This window comes from Toxorhynchites rutilus, chromosome 2, assembly GCF_029784135.1.
Source record: "Toxorhynchites rutilus septentrionalis strain SRP chromosome 2, ASM2978413v1, whole genome shotgun sequence".
Lineage (NCBI taxonomy): Eukaryota > Metazoa > Arthropoda > Insecta > Diptera > Culicidae > Toxorhynchites > Toxorhynchites rutilus.
The window spans coordinates 152,182,565-152,200,165 of record NC_073745.1 but is presented as its reverse complement, the minus strand read 5'-3'; the positions used below and the strand labels follow the sequence as shown (position 1 = coordinate 152,200,165).

Here is a 17,601-nt window from a genome sequence, read left to right as displayed (position 1 = left end):
ATATTGATGAGTTGGGTTTAAGCGTGATCATATTACACCTTTCCCCTTTCGGAGAATGACGTAACATTGAGAAGTCATTCAAGTTAAATTAGGTGGAAAGATTCGTCTGACCTTACAATTTTAGTGTTTATTCAATGTTTGTGATATGTACATTTTTCGTGTATTCAGGTAAAAATTAAGTTTGTTTATAATAATATGATTATACGGATTGTCTTCGTTGGGTGTTCTATTTGCTTATAAATATATTTATTTTTAATATTTGTTTAATATATACATTTTACATTTGATAATAACTGTCGGAAGGATTAACTGCTAACTAACTAATATATACATTTTACATTTGATAATAACTGTCGGAAGGATTAACTGCTAACTAGGTATCCCTTTCCCCTTAGGGTGGGGTTGCTCATATGGTATTATTCTGTTTTTATGTACAGTCTGGACTTTATTGGTTTGATCATCTCTTATTGTTACGTTAGGGTGTTTAATGTCAATTATTATATATGGTCCTACGTATACTTTGTCTAATTTGGATCTGTTTTCGTTTGATAGGAATACTAGATCATTAATGGCTACTTTTGATGGTCTAGCCATGGTTTTCTGTGTCTCATTTCTGGCTTTTCTTACCTTATCAATTATTTCCCTAGCGGTATTTGATGCTATTTGTAGTTTATATTTAAGTTCTTTGTAATATAAATCCATGTTGTAAATTGGTTCTACATATGTGCTTGTTGTGAGGTTTTGTGGTAATTTAGCATTCGTTCCAAAAACTAACTCGAATGGAGTGTATGAGAAATCTGTGTGTGGTGTTGTGTTGTAGCAGAATGTGTAGTAAGGCAACCATTCATCCCAGTCACTCTGTGCTTGGTTGACGAATTGCCTTACGTACTCGTTAAGACAACGATGGTTCCTTTCCAGGCTTCCTATTGATTGAGGGTGATATGGAGTGGAAAAATTTTGTTTAAGCTTCAGTAATGAAGCTATGTTTTCGAATAACTCGTTCTTATATTCAGTTCCTTGGTCTGTTTGGATGAGTTTTGGAATTCCATAGACCAGAATTAAGTTTTCTATGAAGGCTTTGGCTATGGTGGATGCTTGTTTGTCTATTGTGGGTTTAATAATGATGTATTTTGTTAAGTTGCATTGAATGGTCAGTGCGTATCGGTTTCCATTATTGGATTTGTTAAATGGTCCAATTGTGTCAATCGATACGCAGTCGAATGCTTTTTGGGGTGTTTTAATTTCGACGAAATTTTCGTTTGTTCGTATTGTGTGTTTATTTTGCTGGCATTTTATGCACTTCTTGATGTAGCTACTGATATCTTTTTTCATGCCACTCCAAGAATAGAGTCTGCTTAACTTTTTGTATAGTCTGGTGACTCCTGTATGTCCACCAGTGGGTGTATCGTGATTGTTTTTTATAATTTCGAACCTTTCGTTTTGGCTTTCTATCACACGCTTGGGTGTGTAGAGAACTATTTGCAAGTCTTTGAGCGTGTCATTACAAATCTTCTTAAAGGTTTGCACGCTGCATATTTGGAAAATTACGCTTGATAACGCTAGAGCTATCATGCTAATTTTCAAGTTTTTGGCCATATTTTCAACTTTCTTTACTAGTTTTCCCAGGGATTCTTTTGTGTTGCTTGCATTTTCAATTATTGTCGACGACTTTTCTTCGGTTCTTTTTTTATTCATTATTGCGCATTTCAAATTTTTGTTTCCGCTAGCGTTTGTTTCTTTATTCATTTCTAATGCGCGTCCGCATAGAAGTTTAGGTAGGTTTTGCCATTCTCGGGGTTCAATAGCCTCGTACGCTCTGAGCTGATCAGACTCAGTATCGTCGGGGTTTGAATTATTGTCTGTAATTTCTGTGTCGTTATTCGTTTCGTTTAGTTTTCTAGTCATTGCTCTGGTTTGTATACCCAGGACTTTTATAGTTTTAAGTGCCTCGGAATTAATTGCTATTCGTGATAGCGCATCTGCAGTCACATTTAGCTTACCTTGAACGTATTTTACATCAAAATGGAATTCTTCAAGATCCAACCTCATTCTTGTGAGTTTTGATGAGGGATCTTTCATTGAAAATAAATATACTAACGGTCTGTGATCCGTTTTTACTGTGAATTTCCTCCCGTAGAGGTATGGTCTAAAGTACGTAATTGCCCAGTGAATTGCTGTCAATTCCTGTTCAATTGTCGATTTATTGGCTTCACCTTTTGTGAAGGCTTTGCTTGCGTATGCAATGGGTAGTTCTATACCGTCGTTTTCTTGGGCTAAGACGGCGCCGCATGCTATTTTTGAAGCATCGGTTATTAGGGTGAATTCTTGTGTGAAATCGGGGAATTTGAGAACTTTTGGTGAGATAAGTTCGTTTTTCAATTTATTGAATGCATTTTGGCATTCGGGAGACCAATCAAATTTTGCGTTTTTTCTGAGCAATTTGTTTAATGGGTACGCTATTTCTGCGAAATTTTGTATGAACCTCCGGTAATAGTTGCAAAAGGCAACAAAACGCCTCACTTCATCTGCTGATGATGGTGTGGGGTAGTTTGTTACCGCTGAAAACTTTGATTGGTCGGGCTGTATACCTGCCGCTGAAATGTTGTGACCTAGATATGTTACGTCTGGTCTGAAGAAGGAGCATTTTTTGGGATTTAATTTTAAGTTGTAGTTTTGTAATTGTTTGAAAACGTTTTCCAAGTTAATAAGGTGATGGTTTATTGAGCAGCCGACGACGATGATGTCGTCGATGTAAAGGAATGCACATTCAGGTGGGAGTCCGCTAAGTGCTATGGACATCATTCTCTGAAAGCTATTTGGTGATATATTTAGACCGAATGGTAACCTATTGAATTCGTAGTGGCCGTTAGAGGTCGAAAATGCTGTGTACTTTTTTGATTTTTCGTCAAGTTCGATTTGGTGGAAACCTGACATTAAATCTAGGGTTGTAAAATATTTGGCTCTGCCCAAATGATCGAGGATTTCGTCGATTCTTGGTAGGGGGAATTTATCTGGGGTTATCTTTTTATTTAGTTGTCGAAAGTCAACCACTAATCGCCATTTTTTATCTTGAGTATTTGATTTCTTTGGGACTAAGAGGATGGGAGAATTGTATGGTGAGGTGGAATTTTGGATTATTTTGTTATTTAGCATGTGGCTGATTTGGTTATTTATTTCTGAAATTTGTGCTTCCGGGGTTCGATAATTCTTTATGTAAACGGGTGTCTTGTCTTGAAGGTGAATGGTTTGCTTGTAGAAGTTGGTGGTTGTCAATATGTCGTCTTCTAGTGCAAAAATGTCGTTGTATTTAGTGCATAATTCTGTTAATTTCTCCCGGGCATGTTGGGGTGTATGATTCAAATTGAGTTCCTTAATCAGTTTCTCGTGTCTACCTTTTGGGTTTTCTCCTAATTCCGTTGTAATGTGATTTATGGTGTATTCTTTAAGGGGGATAGTGGTGGGGGCGAAGGTTTTTGGGATTGATGTTGGTGTGGTATTTGTGTTAATTATTGTAATGAATTGTGAGTTTGGGTTTATTATTGTGTTTGCGCAAAAAATGCCTGGTTTGATTTCTTGTGCGATCACAAGGGCATCATCGTTTAGGTTGAGTGACGGGAAGTGTTTTATAATTTGGCATCTAGGGGGAATAATGTAATTGTTTTCCCAGCTATCTTGAATCGGAATTTCAATTTTGGTGTTTTCATAGTTGAAGGTCATTAGCCATGTTTTGAGGCATAGGTTACATTCATATTTGGTGAGGAAATCTCTGCCTAAAATGCCATCTGCAATTATAGGAAACTTGTTGTTGACGATTTGAAATTGGTGTGGAATTTGGATATCGTCAAAAATGATATTTGTATTTGTGCTCGCTATGGATTCGGTCTTTCCCTCCGTAACTCCATTAATAATGCATCTATTTCCGGGGTGTATTAATTGTTTTCCGTTAATTTTTTCTTCTTTTACTATTGAGATGTCAGCGCCTGTATCAATTATTAATATACATGGTTTGCTTGACATTTGTAAGTATAGTGTAACGAACATTGAACAATTCACGTCGCATTTAAAAATATTTAATGTTGGTCTCCGTAATGTTTGTTTTCCTCCAATGTCAATGCCGGTTCGGACTGGAGGGCATCCGTCGGTTGTGACTCGTTTCCCGTTAGGCGGATGTATTGCTGAGGGCGGTTAAAATTTGTATTCCGCCTATTGTTGTTGTTGTTATTTCGCTGTGGGTTTATGTTTGAGAATTGGTCTCGAACTTGGTTTTGCTGGCCAAAACGGTTATAGTTATTACGCGGTTGGTTTTGGAAATTATTTTGGTTGAAATTGTTGCGGTTGAAATTGTTTTGGTTTCTACCGCGGTTATGGAAGTCGTTTGGCCTGCGCCTGTAATTATTATAATGTGTGTCAACGTTGTTGTTGAAACGGTTGGCGTTTCTGTTGGTTTGCGAGTATGCAAATACTGATGCGCTCGCATTATTTAAGTTTTCCTCCAACGCTTTAGTCATCGCGTCGGAGTATGAATTGAAATTCCCTGCTCTTATGATGAGCGAGGTTTTTTCGTTTTTTAACCCTCCGGCTAAATGTTTGACGCCTTCTTTGTTTGCCATAGATTTGGCAACTTGGGGCGGAATTTCTTTAGCGGTGTACGCTGTTTCCAAACTGAACACCAATTTTTCTAAATCCAGGCAAAATTGTTCGATTCCACCGTTTTGTTTCAAGTTAGCCATTTTAGCTAGAACTTGTTCCGGTGGGCTGGTCGTTATTTTAGCTTTTAAAATTTTGCTTATCTCGCTCACCGATGTCGGTGTTTCAGTGAATGCATTTCTCGCCCGTCCCTCTAGTTTGGTTAGTATGACGTTAATTATGGTTGCTTTGTTTTCCGGTGTTTCAAATGTTTTCACCAAGTTTAAAGCGTCAGCGAAGGCTTTCAGTTTGTCTATGTTTCCGTCGAATTGCGGAACTATAGACGATGTAGTCTTGATTATTTCGAGTATGCTAGCCATTTTCGGTTTTCTTTGTAACCTGAGGCAAAATAGGACGGCTAGCGCAATTTCCTTGAGTGTTCTTGGTCTACCCTTTTCGATTGACGCCTTAATTGCGTTCAAAAGTTGGTCCGCCTTTTCGGTTATTTTTATGATTTCTGAGCCGTGGGTTGTGTCTAGTAACGTAGACGACAATTTTTTAATCTGTTTCACGAGCGCTTCCGCTTCCGTGAGGCGTTTGGCTAAGGTACTTTTCCTTAGTTTTCTGACCAGTTCCTGTTGTATAGTCAGGTGTATATGTTTTAGTTTTTGTATATTCAATTGGATGAGCTTTGTTACTTCGTCCATTCAAGGAGACAAGGAAAAATGGTTATCGGTAAAGAATTTATTATGCTGAGGCTGCGTTCGAACGCATGTTTTAAAATTTTCGAATTCTTTTAGACGGTGTCGACTACGGCTGCGTGAGCTTTTGCCGCTTGCATAGCATGTGCATTCATGCATGCCTTATATGCTTTGTATATTTTCGAAATTAGTAGTATGGATATGAGGGCAAGTGTGACGCAGATAATCGCTCCTTGAGCTTCGTGCATTACACTGTGGTTCTCTAGGTGATTTAAAATTTGGATTTGAGCGTCGCCCGTGTTACTAACGGGTTTGGTATTAAATAACCCCATTTTCAATGGTACATATGTAAAACCAATTTTGTGGGTATTGTAATTGCTTTTTTTTTTCTAATTCCTACTACCTATTCCTACTGCCGCGTGGGTATTACGATAAAAAATATTTTGTGCCTCGACTATAAATTTATTACATGATATCCGTATATAAAAGGATTAGACTAACTCGAGTCTGACTTACGCCACGTTTTCTCCGCAAGTGTCCTCTTCTCGGGGGTGGGGGGGGCGTGGGTGCCTCTGCTTCCGTCAGATCTCAGGGGTGTCCAGTTGGATCCAAATCGATGTTCATTTTTTTTTTTTTTTGAAATACTGCTTGACTTGCGAATGTTATTTATCCAGGTGGCTACTGTCAGCTTCACGATTTCACTTGTGTCTGCGATTCTAATTTTTCGTAAACGGCTTCAATAGTTTCCGCTGGGGTCCAATTTCTTCCCCGCTTTGCCGATTTTCACTTTCACCATCTTTTCGCTGAATGTTTCGTTACTCAATTTATTCACACTTGCACTGCGTCCGGTTGGTTTAAAAGTTCATTTAGCGAATTTTTCTTAGCTTAAATGATTCATATTCACACCGTACCCGGTTGGTTGGGACCTAACACACACAACACAACAGTAGGCTTCTTCTTCTTCTTGTTTTTAAAAGGCTTTAAACTTTGCAGTTCACCATTGCCTCTGCTCAGTAGGCTCTAAACTCTGCGTTTAAATTCACTTTAATACGCGATAACAGCATCGGATCTGTCGGTTCACTCGTGACTCGGTGTCACTGGTCGCCATGTAAACGAGAAGAAGGAACTTACGCCATTCAGTGGCGTCGACTTTCGGATTTGGTAAATTAATAAACACAAACGCTATTCGTACAAGCGTCGCCTCTCTACTGTATTCTGTCAACTGACATCTGTATTCAAAGAAAAGACTCTCGGGGCTTAAATACTAGTTTACAAAAATAGGCTTAAACTCTACACAGAATATTTACAAATTATGCTGGGCGGAGCATCGCACCAGCAGTTAGAGTGGGCTGTGATGGCCTTGGTCAGACGCGTTCTTCGGAGAGAGAGAGAAAGCACTTCTTTGTGGGTCAAAGTAAATAGGAAAAGAAAGTGCTGAAACATGTGTGCCGGATGCGCGCCACATGTTTGGTTAAATTTCTGCTGCTAGCTAAACTCGCAGCGGGGCGGAAGGAAGACAAACTCGCCGCTGCCCTTGGTGCGCGTCGAGTTATACAATCATAAATAGTAAACGAACCCTTGGGCCAGATTGCTGGCTCGGGTATCGTATCACATTTTATGTTTATATCGCCCAGCGCCCTCGGGGTGGTTTATTGCCTTAGAGGCCTCGAATATTGATGAGTTGGGTTTAAGCGTGATCATATTACACTCCTAGTGGGGGCAAACTGGTCACCCGCACATATCAAGCTAAATATACTGCCACTTATCAGACTACGTGAACTTCAGACATATAAACTTGTACATAGTGTTATCAATGACAATAAATCTCACCACAACCTAGAAATCCCTACAGCAAACCACCGACACAGCACACGACAAGCCCTGAATTTAGTACGAGCAACGACTAGTATAGGCCGGCATCGCATTCTATTCTATGGACCGTCTCGTTTCAATGTAATACCGTCTGAAGTCCGACTTATCACACGCTCTGATCTCTTCAAAAAGAAATTAAAGAAACATCTAAAATCGACCATAAACGCTTTCATAATTTCAACAACGAACAAGCATAAAAATTCATGTAATAACTCTTCATGTTCACAAATTCTTCCTCTAAGTACGAGTGCCAGTTCTATTTATTGTTTTAATGTTTTCCTAATTATTGATATTATGTTGTGTTGTATTACATTTGGATCCCTTAAAAGAAATTTGTTTTTCACTGGGATCCAAACATCGTCCCTTTTATGTTTTCCCGTTCACCCTTTAGCGTTCCTTTCCTTGTATGTTTGTTTTGTCTTGCTTTTTTTCAATTTAATAAATGATGCCCAACTCCAGGAAGCTCAAAACAGAGTTTTGACATGTTTCTTCGAGATGGGGGTGTGCGGAGGGGAAAAAATGGGATATTATTATTAGATTATCAGGTGTGATTATAGATATATTTATGCGTTTTTTGTCCAAATTTAATCAAATCATATTTGTTACCGTACAAACAAACAAACATATATAAAATAAGCTTGGCCTGTACACCTAGAGTTTCCATTTAAATTTTCTCTTGCATACAAAAATGTAATAAGAAACACAACGTTCCGCATAATGAGGCTTGGTTTAGTTGGAGTGGCATATTTATCCAGGGTCAAAGCCACAAAAGGATCTTCTTCAAGAGCAGAATGTAATGAGGTATATCAGCTTTAGTAAACAGAACATTGTAAGTTGTTATTCGCCTATGATCACTTTGGCCCCAACCATGAAAATAACTTCTATGCTATAATTATCGCTGAGATTCAACAAAATATCTATTCTCCTCTCCTAAAATATGTGAATAGTCGTCCAAACTGATGATTTGTCCAACATATCAGATTGAATAAACTAAATTTCATGAGAAATTCCTTAGATACGATGCGCACAGAACTACGGCCGAGTGGCTATAGAGAGAGTAATTTATGTTTCTGTTTGTATTTTGACATGCGAGACCTCTACTGAAGTACAGGTTGGCTCAAAAGTCATTTATTTTTTAAAACATAAAGTGACTATCAATACGGCATTTATAGTCAATAGTTATACTACCAAACAAGCAGGTGACCACTTTGCCTAAGCAATTTGCCTTTCAAAAAGTGGAATCGAGCAATGAGAGGGAAACCATGCGAAGGTAATCTTGAATAATTTTTCGACCAAAACACTCAATAGATGTCTTTTTCTTGTAAGGAAATAAGATGAGCGTTTATCAACTATCATTGAGCGGATTGCCTCTATTGAGCTGAGACTATCTGAAAAAATAAAATAGTGGTCGATGGGCAGTGTTTCAATGATCCCTAGAGCATAGTATATCGCACCCAGCTCAGCGACATACACGGAACAAGGATCTCTGAGTTTAAAAGAGGCACTGGAATTTTCATTGAAGATGCCGAAGCCAGTGGACCCGTTTATGAATGAACCGTCAGTAAAGAACATTTTATCAGATCTAACTTTCCCTAATTCTGCCGAAAATATCGGTGGAATAAAATCGGAGCGCAGATGATCTGGGATTTCATGGATTTTTTGTCGCATGGACAGATAAAAAATGACAGAGGAATTGCAAAAGTATGGGAAGCAAACTTGGTTGGAGATGCCTGGTGAAGGGTGCACGTCGTGGGTAAGGTACTCATGGTATAAAGACATAAAACTTGATTGTGGAGTCAGTTGGAGTAGATTTTTGAAGTTATCAATCAACAATGGATTCATCTTGCAACGGATGATAAATCGGCCAAGACTTCGAGATTCATCGTATGTGTCGAATGCAAACACCCCATGGCAACGATATTGTATTCTCTCCAGCTTGAGAATATGAATCCTGGCAGCTGATCGGAAGCAAAAACTGCCATATTCCAACACTGATAATATCGTTGTTTTGTACAACTTAATATGGTCTCCTGGATGGGCATCCCACCATGTTCCGGTTATTGTTTGGAGAAAATTGATTCTTTGCTGGCATTTATGTTTCAGATACGCAATGTGTATTCCCCAGGTACATTTAGAATCAAAATATACACCTAGGTATTTGAAAAAACATAGAGTGCCTGATCGTTTTGCTGGATAGGTGAAGCTGGAATTGGGCGGGTTCGCGCTTCCTAGAAAATAGGAACATTTCGGCTTTCTCCGTAGAGAATTCGATACCCAGCTTGAGAGCCCATGTGAACAGGTTGTTCAAGGTATCTTGCAACGAATTTCGCAGAACGACGGGATTATTACCCGTGATGAAAATAACTCCATCGTCTGCAAGTTGTCTCAGCGTGCAGTCACTAGTTAGACAATCATCCATATCATTGACGTAAAAACTGTACAAGAGGGGGCTTAGGCAGGAGCCTTGCGGTAGGCCCATAAAACTATAACGAGAAGATCACCAGCTGCCATGAGAGAAATTCATATGCTTTTCTGACAGTAAATTTTACAGGAAATTATTCAGAATTAGTTATGAAGCTTCTCTGAGAGAATTTTCATGGAAACTGAATCAAATGCCCCTTTGATATCTAAAAAAATAGAAGTCATTTGTTCTTTACGAGCAAATGCAACTTGAATTTCAGAAGATAGCAGCGCGAGACAATCATTCGTCCCTTTACCCCGGCGGAAGCCAAACTGCGTATTTGACAGCAAATTGTTCGTTTCGACCCCACTTGTCCAAACGAAGAAGAATCATTTTCTCTAACAATTTACGAATACAGGATAACATTGCAATCGGCCTATACAAATTGTGATCGCAAGCCGGCTTGTTGGGTTTTCGTATGGCTATCAGTCTCACTTGTCTCCAGTCATGGGGGACAATATGCAGCTCCAGAAACTTGTTGAACAAGATCAGCAAACACTGTTTTGCCAAGTCGGGAAGATTCTTCAACAAGTTGAATTTAATCTTGTCCGGCCCTGGAGCTGAATTGTTACATGAGAGAAGGGCAATTGAGAATTCCACCATCGAAAAATTCTTACAATCGCTTTGAAGCAGAATGTCGCGTACGGCGTTTTGTGCAGGAACGGAGTCGGGGCAAACCTTCCTTGTGAAGTTGAAAATCCAACTGTCAGAGTATTCCTCACTTTCATTTGTATGGTTCCAGCCACGCATTCTCCTAGCCGTATTCCAAAGAGTGCTCATAGCGTTCTCCCTTGACAAACCATTGACGAACTTTCGCCAATATCCACGCTTTTTTGCTTTAATCAGACCTTTTAGTTTGGCTTCTAGAGCTCGGTACTTTCGAAACCATTCCACTAATCCAGTTTTCCTGAATTTTGACGTAGGACTACGTCTAACCGGAAGATATAGGGGTGAAATGGAAATCTAGGCACTGAGCAAGTAGGAAAAAATGCAAGATTTGGAACGCTTATAACTCGAGCATTTCTCAATAGATCGCAAAGGTTTTTGCATCAATTGATAGGAAATATATCTACGCATCTATCATAACGAATAAAATTTCATTTTTCTTGAGATAAATAATTGAATAATTGTGAAATATCAAGCATTGTCCAAATGCACTATGTGCCCATTTTTGATTGGTCCATTTTGTGCTCCTCAAATCGAACCGACCAAAACGGGCAACCAGAGCAGCAGCGAAATAGAATGAAGCACGATTGGAAAGGAAAAAGAAAAAATATGAACGAAACATTGGTCGCAGTCTCACACATGCGTAATTCTCGAGCCAGCCAGTCAGCTTAAAAATCCCCGCTCCGCTGCCGTAACGATCATTCTCATTCAAACCGTACACCACATCGGTTCGTATCACAACACATCAACAAACCAACCCAAGCAGCCATTTCTGGACATGGTAAAGGAGGAAAAGTGAAGGGAAAGGCAAAATCCCGCTCGAACGGTGTTGATCTGGAGTTCCTCGCAAGGGTAGCTAGGCCGAGCGCGTTAGTACCAGTGCACCAGTCCACCTAGCCGGCGTTATATAGTTTCGGCCGTCGAAGTGATCGAGTAAGCTGGCAAAGCTGCTCGCGGCGATAAGAAAACCCGCATTCGGAACAGAACACATTCGGTTCGGTGGACATCAAGACAACAGGCAGTTGCAGCGAGTGGCGAGTGGCAAACGCAATCGCAAAACGGCATCAGGTAGCAGAAGAAAAAAGTTTGTTCTTTATACAAACTGCTTTGGTGGCAAATCCAGAACAAGGCGGCATCGAGGGCGTTCGAAATGGTTTTTTTCAAAACCACGAGTACAAAGTTTTCGAAATTGGAACCATTCCATAAAACAAGGCGCTTTTCAGGTCCATTAAACCTTCCAAAAAAGAGTTTAGGAAATACAGTTCAATGCTTTCTAAAACATTATCCAAAATAATAATAAAACACAAATTGATTTTTTCATAATTTGTTTGCCAGGATCTGATGAGTATGTGAATTTGGCAGTTGTTCTGAGCTTATTGTTGGGGACTTTCCTCAGTATTCAATTTTCACCAATTCTTAAATTGTTTCCAGATTGAAAGTACAATAATTTACAATTAGTTCGAAATTTAGCTAATTGGACGGACATGTAATGCGACTTATTTAGTTGGACATTTTTGTAAACATAGAGATCCAAATTATGACCCCACATTGAAAGTCGACACTGTACCACTGTCATCGCAAATGTTCAATTACAGGTTAAAATCGCCTCCAATGCGACACTGAGTGGCGCTTCGGCACGTCGCATTGAATGTAATTTACTGTACAACATGTCACAAAGCTGGATGGGAAGAAATTTTCCAACTGTGAAAGCTGTGGCGAGTGGCAACAAATCGCTAAACAGGAAGGTTTAGCCGAACAAGATGGGGATATCGAGTGATAACAAAACAATAAACTCTTTAGATTGAAGATAATTTTGTGATCCTGAAAAGGACCCTTTTAGCCTGCATGTGAATCCAACGAGCGAACAAATCGTAAGGAATGTATTTTTTTGCCATCGCTCCCTTTTAACGCTCATTCGTTCGTCTCGTTGGACTCGCCCCTCTGGCTGAGTCTGCCGATTTGTCTCTATCCTGTGAGTGTGTACCGCTAGAGTATAAAACACGTGGACCCCCAAAAAATATCTTATTTTCTTTCAAACCGTAAACCCGTGTGGTTGTACGGCATCGGCATCGTGGACGTAACAAAGGAGGACAAGTTAAGGGAGAGGCAAAGTCCCACTCGAACCGTGCAAGTGTGCAGTTCCCCGTAGGTGTATCCGCCAATTGCTAAAAAAAAAGACAAAGTCTCACTCGAACCGTGCAGGTCTCCAGTTCCCTGTTGGTCGCATTCACTGATTGCTCCGCAAGGGTAACTAGGCCGAACGGATTGGTGCCGAAGCACCAGTATACCTAACAGCGATTATAGAGTTTCGGCCGTCGGAGTGCTCGAGTTGGCTTGCAAAGCTGTTCACGACAATCAGAAAACTCGCATCAAGAACAGAGCAGCTTTGGTTCGGCGCTCATCAAGGCAACAATTAGTTTCAGTGAGTGGCAAAGTGTTTCTCCGGCACGTCGCATTAAATGTAATTTACTGAACAATATGTCACAAGTCGGATGGGAAGAAATTTTCCAACTGTGAAAGCTGTGGCGAGTGGCAAACGCAATAGCTAAACAGGAAGGTTTAACCGAACAAGATGGGAATATCGAGTGATAACAAAAACACAACACCAAAGGTTCTTTTCAGAACCATCAACATATTCATAAAGAGTAAACAGTAAACTAATCCATTTTTCAGGTAGATAGGTAGGTATTCACGTAGGAGAAGAAAATAAAACAATATATTTAAAATATATATTTAACAAAAGCTGTCCCCTTTATATAGTCCTACGTCACTCCGGTTACTCCGACATTACCCACCCGTATTTTTTTGAAAGCGGATTATTTTCAAGGTAGACCTTTGAACACTCCTTGTCCTACCAAAGTGATGGAGGACGACGTCGGAAAGTGGTAGCAGAAACACGTGTCTTTTGAGCTTGAAGTGCGCTTTCGTAAATCAAACTCGATATAAATTGCTTCAGATATTATTTCCGCAAATTTTCTCCAGTCAATATTCTTCGTGAGGTCATACGCAATATTGACTGACTCACGAGAACTGGTTCATTGGCGATCGATAAAATTATTGGTAGGTGATCACTACCGTGGGGATCTTGGATTACATTCCACATGCAATCCAGGGATAACGAAGAAGAACAGAGAGATATGTCTAGCATGCTTGCCTGGCAGGAGGGTTGGCTATCCTAGTTGCTTCCCCAGTATTCAAAATTGACATTTCGAAGTTGTCACACAGATCATAAATCAAAGTGGCACGGTTGCCATCGTAGAGTGACCCCCATGCTGTTCCATGGGAGTTGAAATCCCCTAAGATTAGCCGCGGCTCCCTCGCCTCGATGATATAAAAAAAAAACTGATGGCGGCCAGCCATAGTTCATGGAGGAATATATATATCGAGGCAATGCAGAGGTCTTTGCCATTGATTTGTGTCTGGCAAGCGACAACTTCAGTGCCTATCATCGATGGGAGAGTGACTCTATAGAAGGAGTGACATTTTTTAATCCCCAATAGTACGCCACCAAAGGAGTCATGTCGATCGAGGCGAATAATGTTGAAATCGTGGAAATTCAGCTCGTCGGCTGAAGAAAGCCATGTTTTACAGAGGGAAAATACATCACAGTTAGAACTGTGAACTAAAAATTTAAATTGATTCAGTTTAGGGATGATGCTTCTGCAATTCCACTGTGTTACAGTGGTCAAATCCTTGACCTTTTGCACTGAATCAGGCATCGAGGGAAATGATCGCTGCTAAAAAACTACATTTTTCTTTCAAAAATGTTCTCACAATCGGAAGCAAACATAATACATAATACAGAAATTTATATGCGGTATATGAAAAGAAGCGATTTTCGTCATACGCGGTGGTCTAGCCCGACTATTTCGCGGATAATCGGGATTCTACTGTATTTGATAATAATTTCTTTGAAGTTGCATTTGAATCAATTCTCAATGAATGAAAGAATGGATAAATGAATATTTCGAAAGATTGTCGAAAGTTTCTGTGAGTGAATGAGTATAAGTATGGAATTTTTCCTACGGGGATACACATAAAATTCAACTGTTTTGAACCTGTTGGTGGTCCTGAGAAGAACCGTTGGGTTTGCGTGGCTTTGAAGAAGCAACTGATAATAGTTGAAACCAAGGCGCCTAGAAGTACATCCTAAGGTGAGGCCGTTTCGTCACTAAGTTGGTTAGGGGAGCTGTATATGAAAACAGTACGGAAGAAAGTAGAAGGGGAATTATTTGCCTGTAGAGTGAAAGAGACAGACTGATCACGAGCGAACTTCGGCACTAGCGTAATGTGTTTTGTTTACAAACAAAACACAGTAGACTTCCAATATGGCTGAAGAGTGGTTTTAGCAAGTTGGCCCACCTTACGACGTACTTCTAGGCGCCTTGGTTGAAACATGATCCGTTCTTGTTCTCGTGAGAACGATACGCGAGATTTGCTGACTCGATGACCTCCAAGCGAAAAGTTTTATAATGATCCCATGTATTTGGCATCCCTAAGATGTACTCTAATAATAATAAAAGTACGCAGCCAAATATCAGAAACACGCTGATTCGACAAACGTCACTTCAAATGTTTTGTTTATGGTCGAATTTGTTTTGCATTGAGACGATTGCAAATGCAGTTGAATTTGTGAATGAATTTTTATCATTCAACCCAAAACCGATTAGCAACTAAAAGCAAGAATGGACGTTTCAGTAGCAGTGCTAAAGAAAACAAAAAGACACACTCGAAGTGAGTTGGAAAATTTCCCTAAAGAGGTACTTTGCAACAGTCATGCCACCTATATGTTATCAATAAATTTACAAATATTTCAGCAACTGGTTGATAGAATAATTCAGCTAGAATCCCAAAATTTTCAGTTAAAGAACATTATCCAAAAGGTGACTGGCACTAAAACCGAAAAGTCAAACGAGAATAATAAAAAACAACGTAAATTCGACTTCTCAAAGTAAGATTTCGCATTATTTATGACCTTGACCTTCTTTGTTTTAAAGAGGCTTTAAACTTTCCAGTTCATTCGCCTCTATCATTACTTCTGTAATTAAATTGGCCCTATATGCATCTGTATTTCCAGTTGTCACAAGCGACATATTTTACTGCGATTTTATTATCTTGGATGGAACTATCAGGGATATGCTTCACAAGAAGATTCGGCGAATACAATCGGTGAGTTTGACCTAAAGCTTGTAGCTTGTACATAGCAAATAAATGTTTCTTGGGAGGATTATCGAGAATATCGAGTATATATTTTCTATCAATTGTTTCAATGTTTCCCAGATTTTTATTTGCTCTTAATACACGAAGATGTTTAAATGGTTAAGTAATGGAGTTTAGTTTTAAAAAAGTCTTACTTTTAGAACACCACCTATTCAATGCGCTAACCCGGGTTTGTCTTATCGAGAATCGCGAGTCCTCCAATTACCATCGCTGCGGACGCACCGATAAGGGTGTCAGCGCGTTCCATCAGGTCGTGAGTTTGGATATTCGGTCGAAGTTTCCACCCGAAAGTCAACTAGCGCCGGAATCGATAGCGACCGAAATCAACTACTGTCAATTGTTAAATAGGGTTCTACCGGAGGATATTCGCTGTGTTGCCTGGATGCCGATGGTGAATCCAAATTACAGCGCTCGGTTCGATTGCCGTTCGAGGACGTATCGTTACTTTTTCCCGCGGGGTAGCTTGGATGTGGAAGCAATGCAGGAAGGCTGTAAGCATCTGGTTGGTTCGCACGATTTCCGAAATTTGTGCAAAATGGACGTTGGAAACGGAGTGGTGACCTTCATGAGAAACGTGCATTATGCGTTCATCAAAGAATCACAGAAGGATGATGATGAGTCGCCTTATGATATGTTATATTTCGAACTGCGAGGAAAAGCTTTTTTGTGGCATCAAGTGCGATGCATCATGGCGATACTGATACTCATAGGCGAGGGTAGGGAAGAATCAACGGTGATCAGGGAACTTCTGGACGTCGAAAAGAATCCCCGAAAGCCTCAGTATAGCCTAGCAAATGATATGCCACTTAATTTGTACGAATGCAAATTCAAAAGCAAAGGAACATTCGACCCAGCGCTTTTTGACCGAAACGGTCCAATTCTCGACGATGATGAGGAAGTTGAGGAAGTTTCGGATCTACAAGAATGGGTTTATGAGGAAGAAAGTATATCGCGCACGATTTCTGAACTTCAAGGGCTGTGGACCACGAATAGCATCAAGTAAGTTCTATGTTTTCAACCACATGTCAAAAATATCTAAAACAAGACGATTTATTTTAGATCAACAATGTGCAGAGAGATGTTGAAATCGCTGGCTGAAATATACAGTCGAGTTTTCCCAAACAAACCAAAACCCATCAACCAAACGTGTGTTCTGCTACAAGGTGTTCAATCGAAAGAGTATCGATCGCTTATGAGCCGGGATAAATGTGGTAAGAATCCAAATCACGGTTGAACTATTTTAGCCACAATGAATTTGTATGAACATTTTACCTTTTTTTATCTTTCGCAGAAAGTCTGGAGAATCGGATTGAGCATTATGCTAAAAAACGACGAATTCAGATCAGTGTGAAACAAGCCGATGATGTGTCGACGAATGAGGAGAAATGATCTATTTTATTTCGGCTTCGATTTGGTGGAGTGACTGAACCGAATGCGCGATTAGCCTCTGTAGATGATTAATATTCCGTAAGCATTTGGTGCTACGCAAATAGCGGAGGTGGTTTAAGTCGAATGTAAATCAATGCAGTCGAACAGAATGAATGAAATCTTTTTTATTAACATATTAAATTATTCAAATACAGTTTGTACAAACTTGCTTAATAATCTTTGATTTTGTTGTGAACGTGCTTACTGTACTTTCATTATTATTAAACACCGATCCGGTTGAATGTCGTCTCTATTTACAAACGAAGTATATTCATTAAAGGTATATCGTCACACACGCTCTTGATTCACGATAATCCAACTGACAATCCGCTCTGGTGTATCGAATTGAGTACAAGAAGATGACTAGAATTGGTGCCGGGACATCTGAGCACATTTGTGGCGTCCTGTGAGGAGTTGCACGGAAGCATCCGAAGAATCGTGGGTTTGGGAGCAGGTTTGCTTGTTTATTTTTTCCTTACGAGTAGATTTGCCGACACATTACGGAAGACTTGAGTGGGTTGAGTGAAGTTGTCTAGTCAGGTTTAATTTGGCAAGTTGTCCACCGATTTTGCACGCTGGTATCTGTTGGATAGAATATTTCTTAATTGAAAGCTTAATGACTGATAC

At 39.8% G+C, this 17,601-nt stretch overlaps 3 protein-coding genes across 4 annotated transcripts in view; 1 reads left to right on the top strand and 2 right to left on the bottom strand.

Annotated features, from left to right (window-relative positions):
- Window positions 1-4,070: 4,070 nt before the first annotated feature.
- On the bottom strand, window positions 4,071-5,006 carry LOC129766238 (probable cyclin-dependent serine/threonine-protein kinase DDB_G0292550). Its single transcript, XM_055766755.1, has one exon. It carries the CDS (start codon window positions 5,004-5,006, stop codon window positions 4,071-4,073), a length of 936 nt encoding a protein of 311 aa, XP_055622730.1.
- Window positions 5,007-14,888: 9,882 nt separating this feature from the next.
- On the top strand, window positions 14,889-17,128 carry LOC129764180 (tRNA pseudouridine(38/39) synthase). Its single transcript, XM_055763028.1, has 6 exons — window positions 14,889-15,086; window positions 15,144-15,277; window positions 15,404-15,495; window positions 15,687-16,545; window positions 16,606-16,757; window positions 16,838-17,128. Exons 1-6 carry the CDS (start codon window positions 15,012-15,014, stop codon window positions 16,933-16,935), a joined length of 1,410 nt encoding a protein of 469 aa, XP_055619003.1. The 5' UTR covers window positions 14,889-15,011; the 3' UTR covers window positions 16,936-17,128.
- LOC129764178 (uncharacterized) overlaps window positions 17,085-17,601 on the bottom strand; it is a 228,558-nt gene continuing 228,041 nt past the window's right edge. Inside the window, exon 8 of one of the 2 annotated variants that reach the window (XM_055763025.1) lies at window positions 17,085-17,574. In XM_055763025.1, the coding sequence (XP_055619000.1) occupies window positions 17,517-17,574 (58 nt within the window). In that variant the 3' untranslated portion in view covers window positions 17,085-17,516. The remainder of the gene's footprint in view (window positions 17,575-17,601) is intronic. The other variant, XM_055763026.1, reaches the window with a different exon arrangement.

Coding starts and splice junctions, on each gene's coding strand:
- LOC129766238 (XM_055766755.1), bottom strand. CDS start 5,006: ATGGCTAGCATACTCGAAATAATCAAGACTACATCGTCTATAGTTCCG.
- LOC129764180 (XM_055763028.1), top strand. CDS start 15,012: ATGGACGTTTCAGTAGCAGTGCTAAAGAAAACAAAAAGACACACTCGA. Junction 16,546..16,605: donor TGGACCACGAATAGCATCAA/GTAAGTTCTATG, acceptor GATTTATTTTAG/ATCAACAATGTGCAGAGAGA. Junction 16,758..16,837: donor TATGAGCCGGGATAAATGTG/GTAAGAATCCAA, acceptor TATCTTTCGCAG/AAAGTCTGGAGAATCGGATT.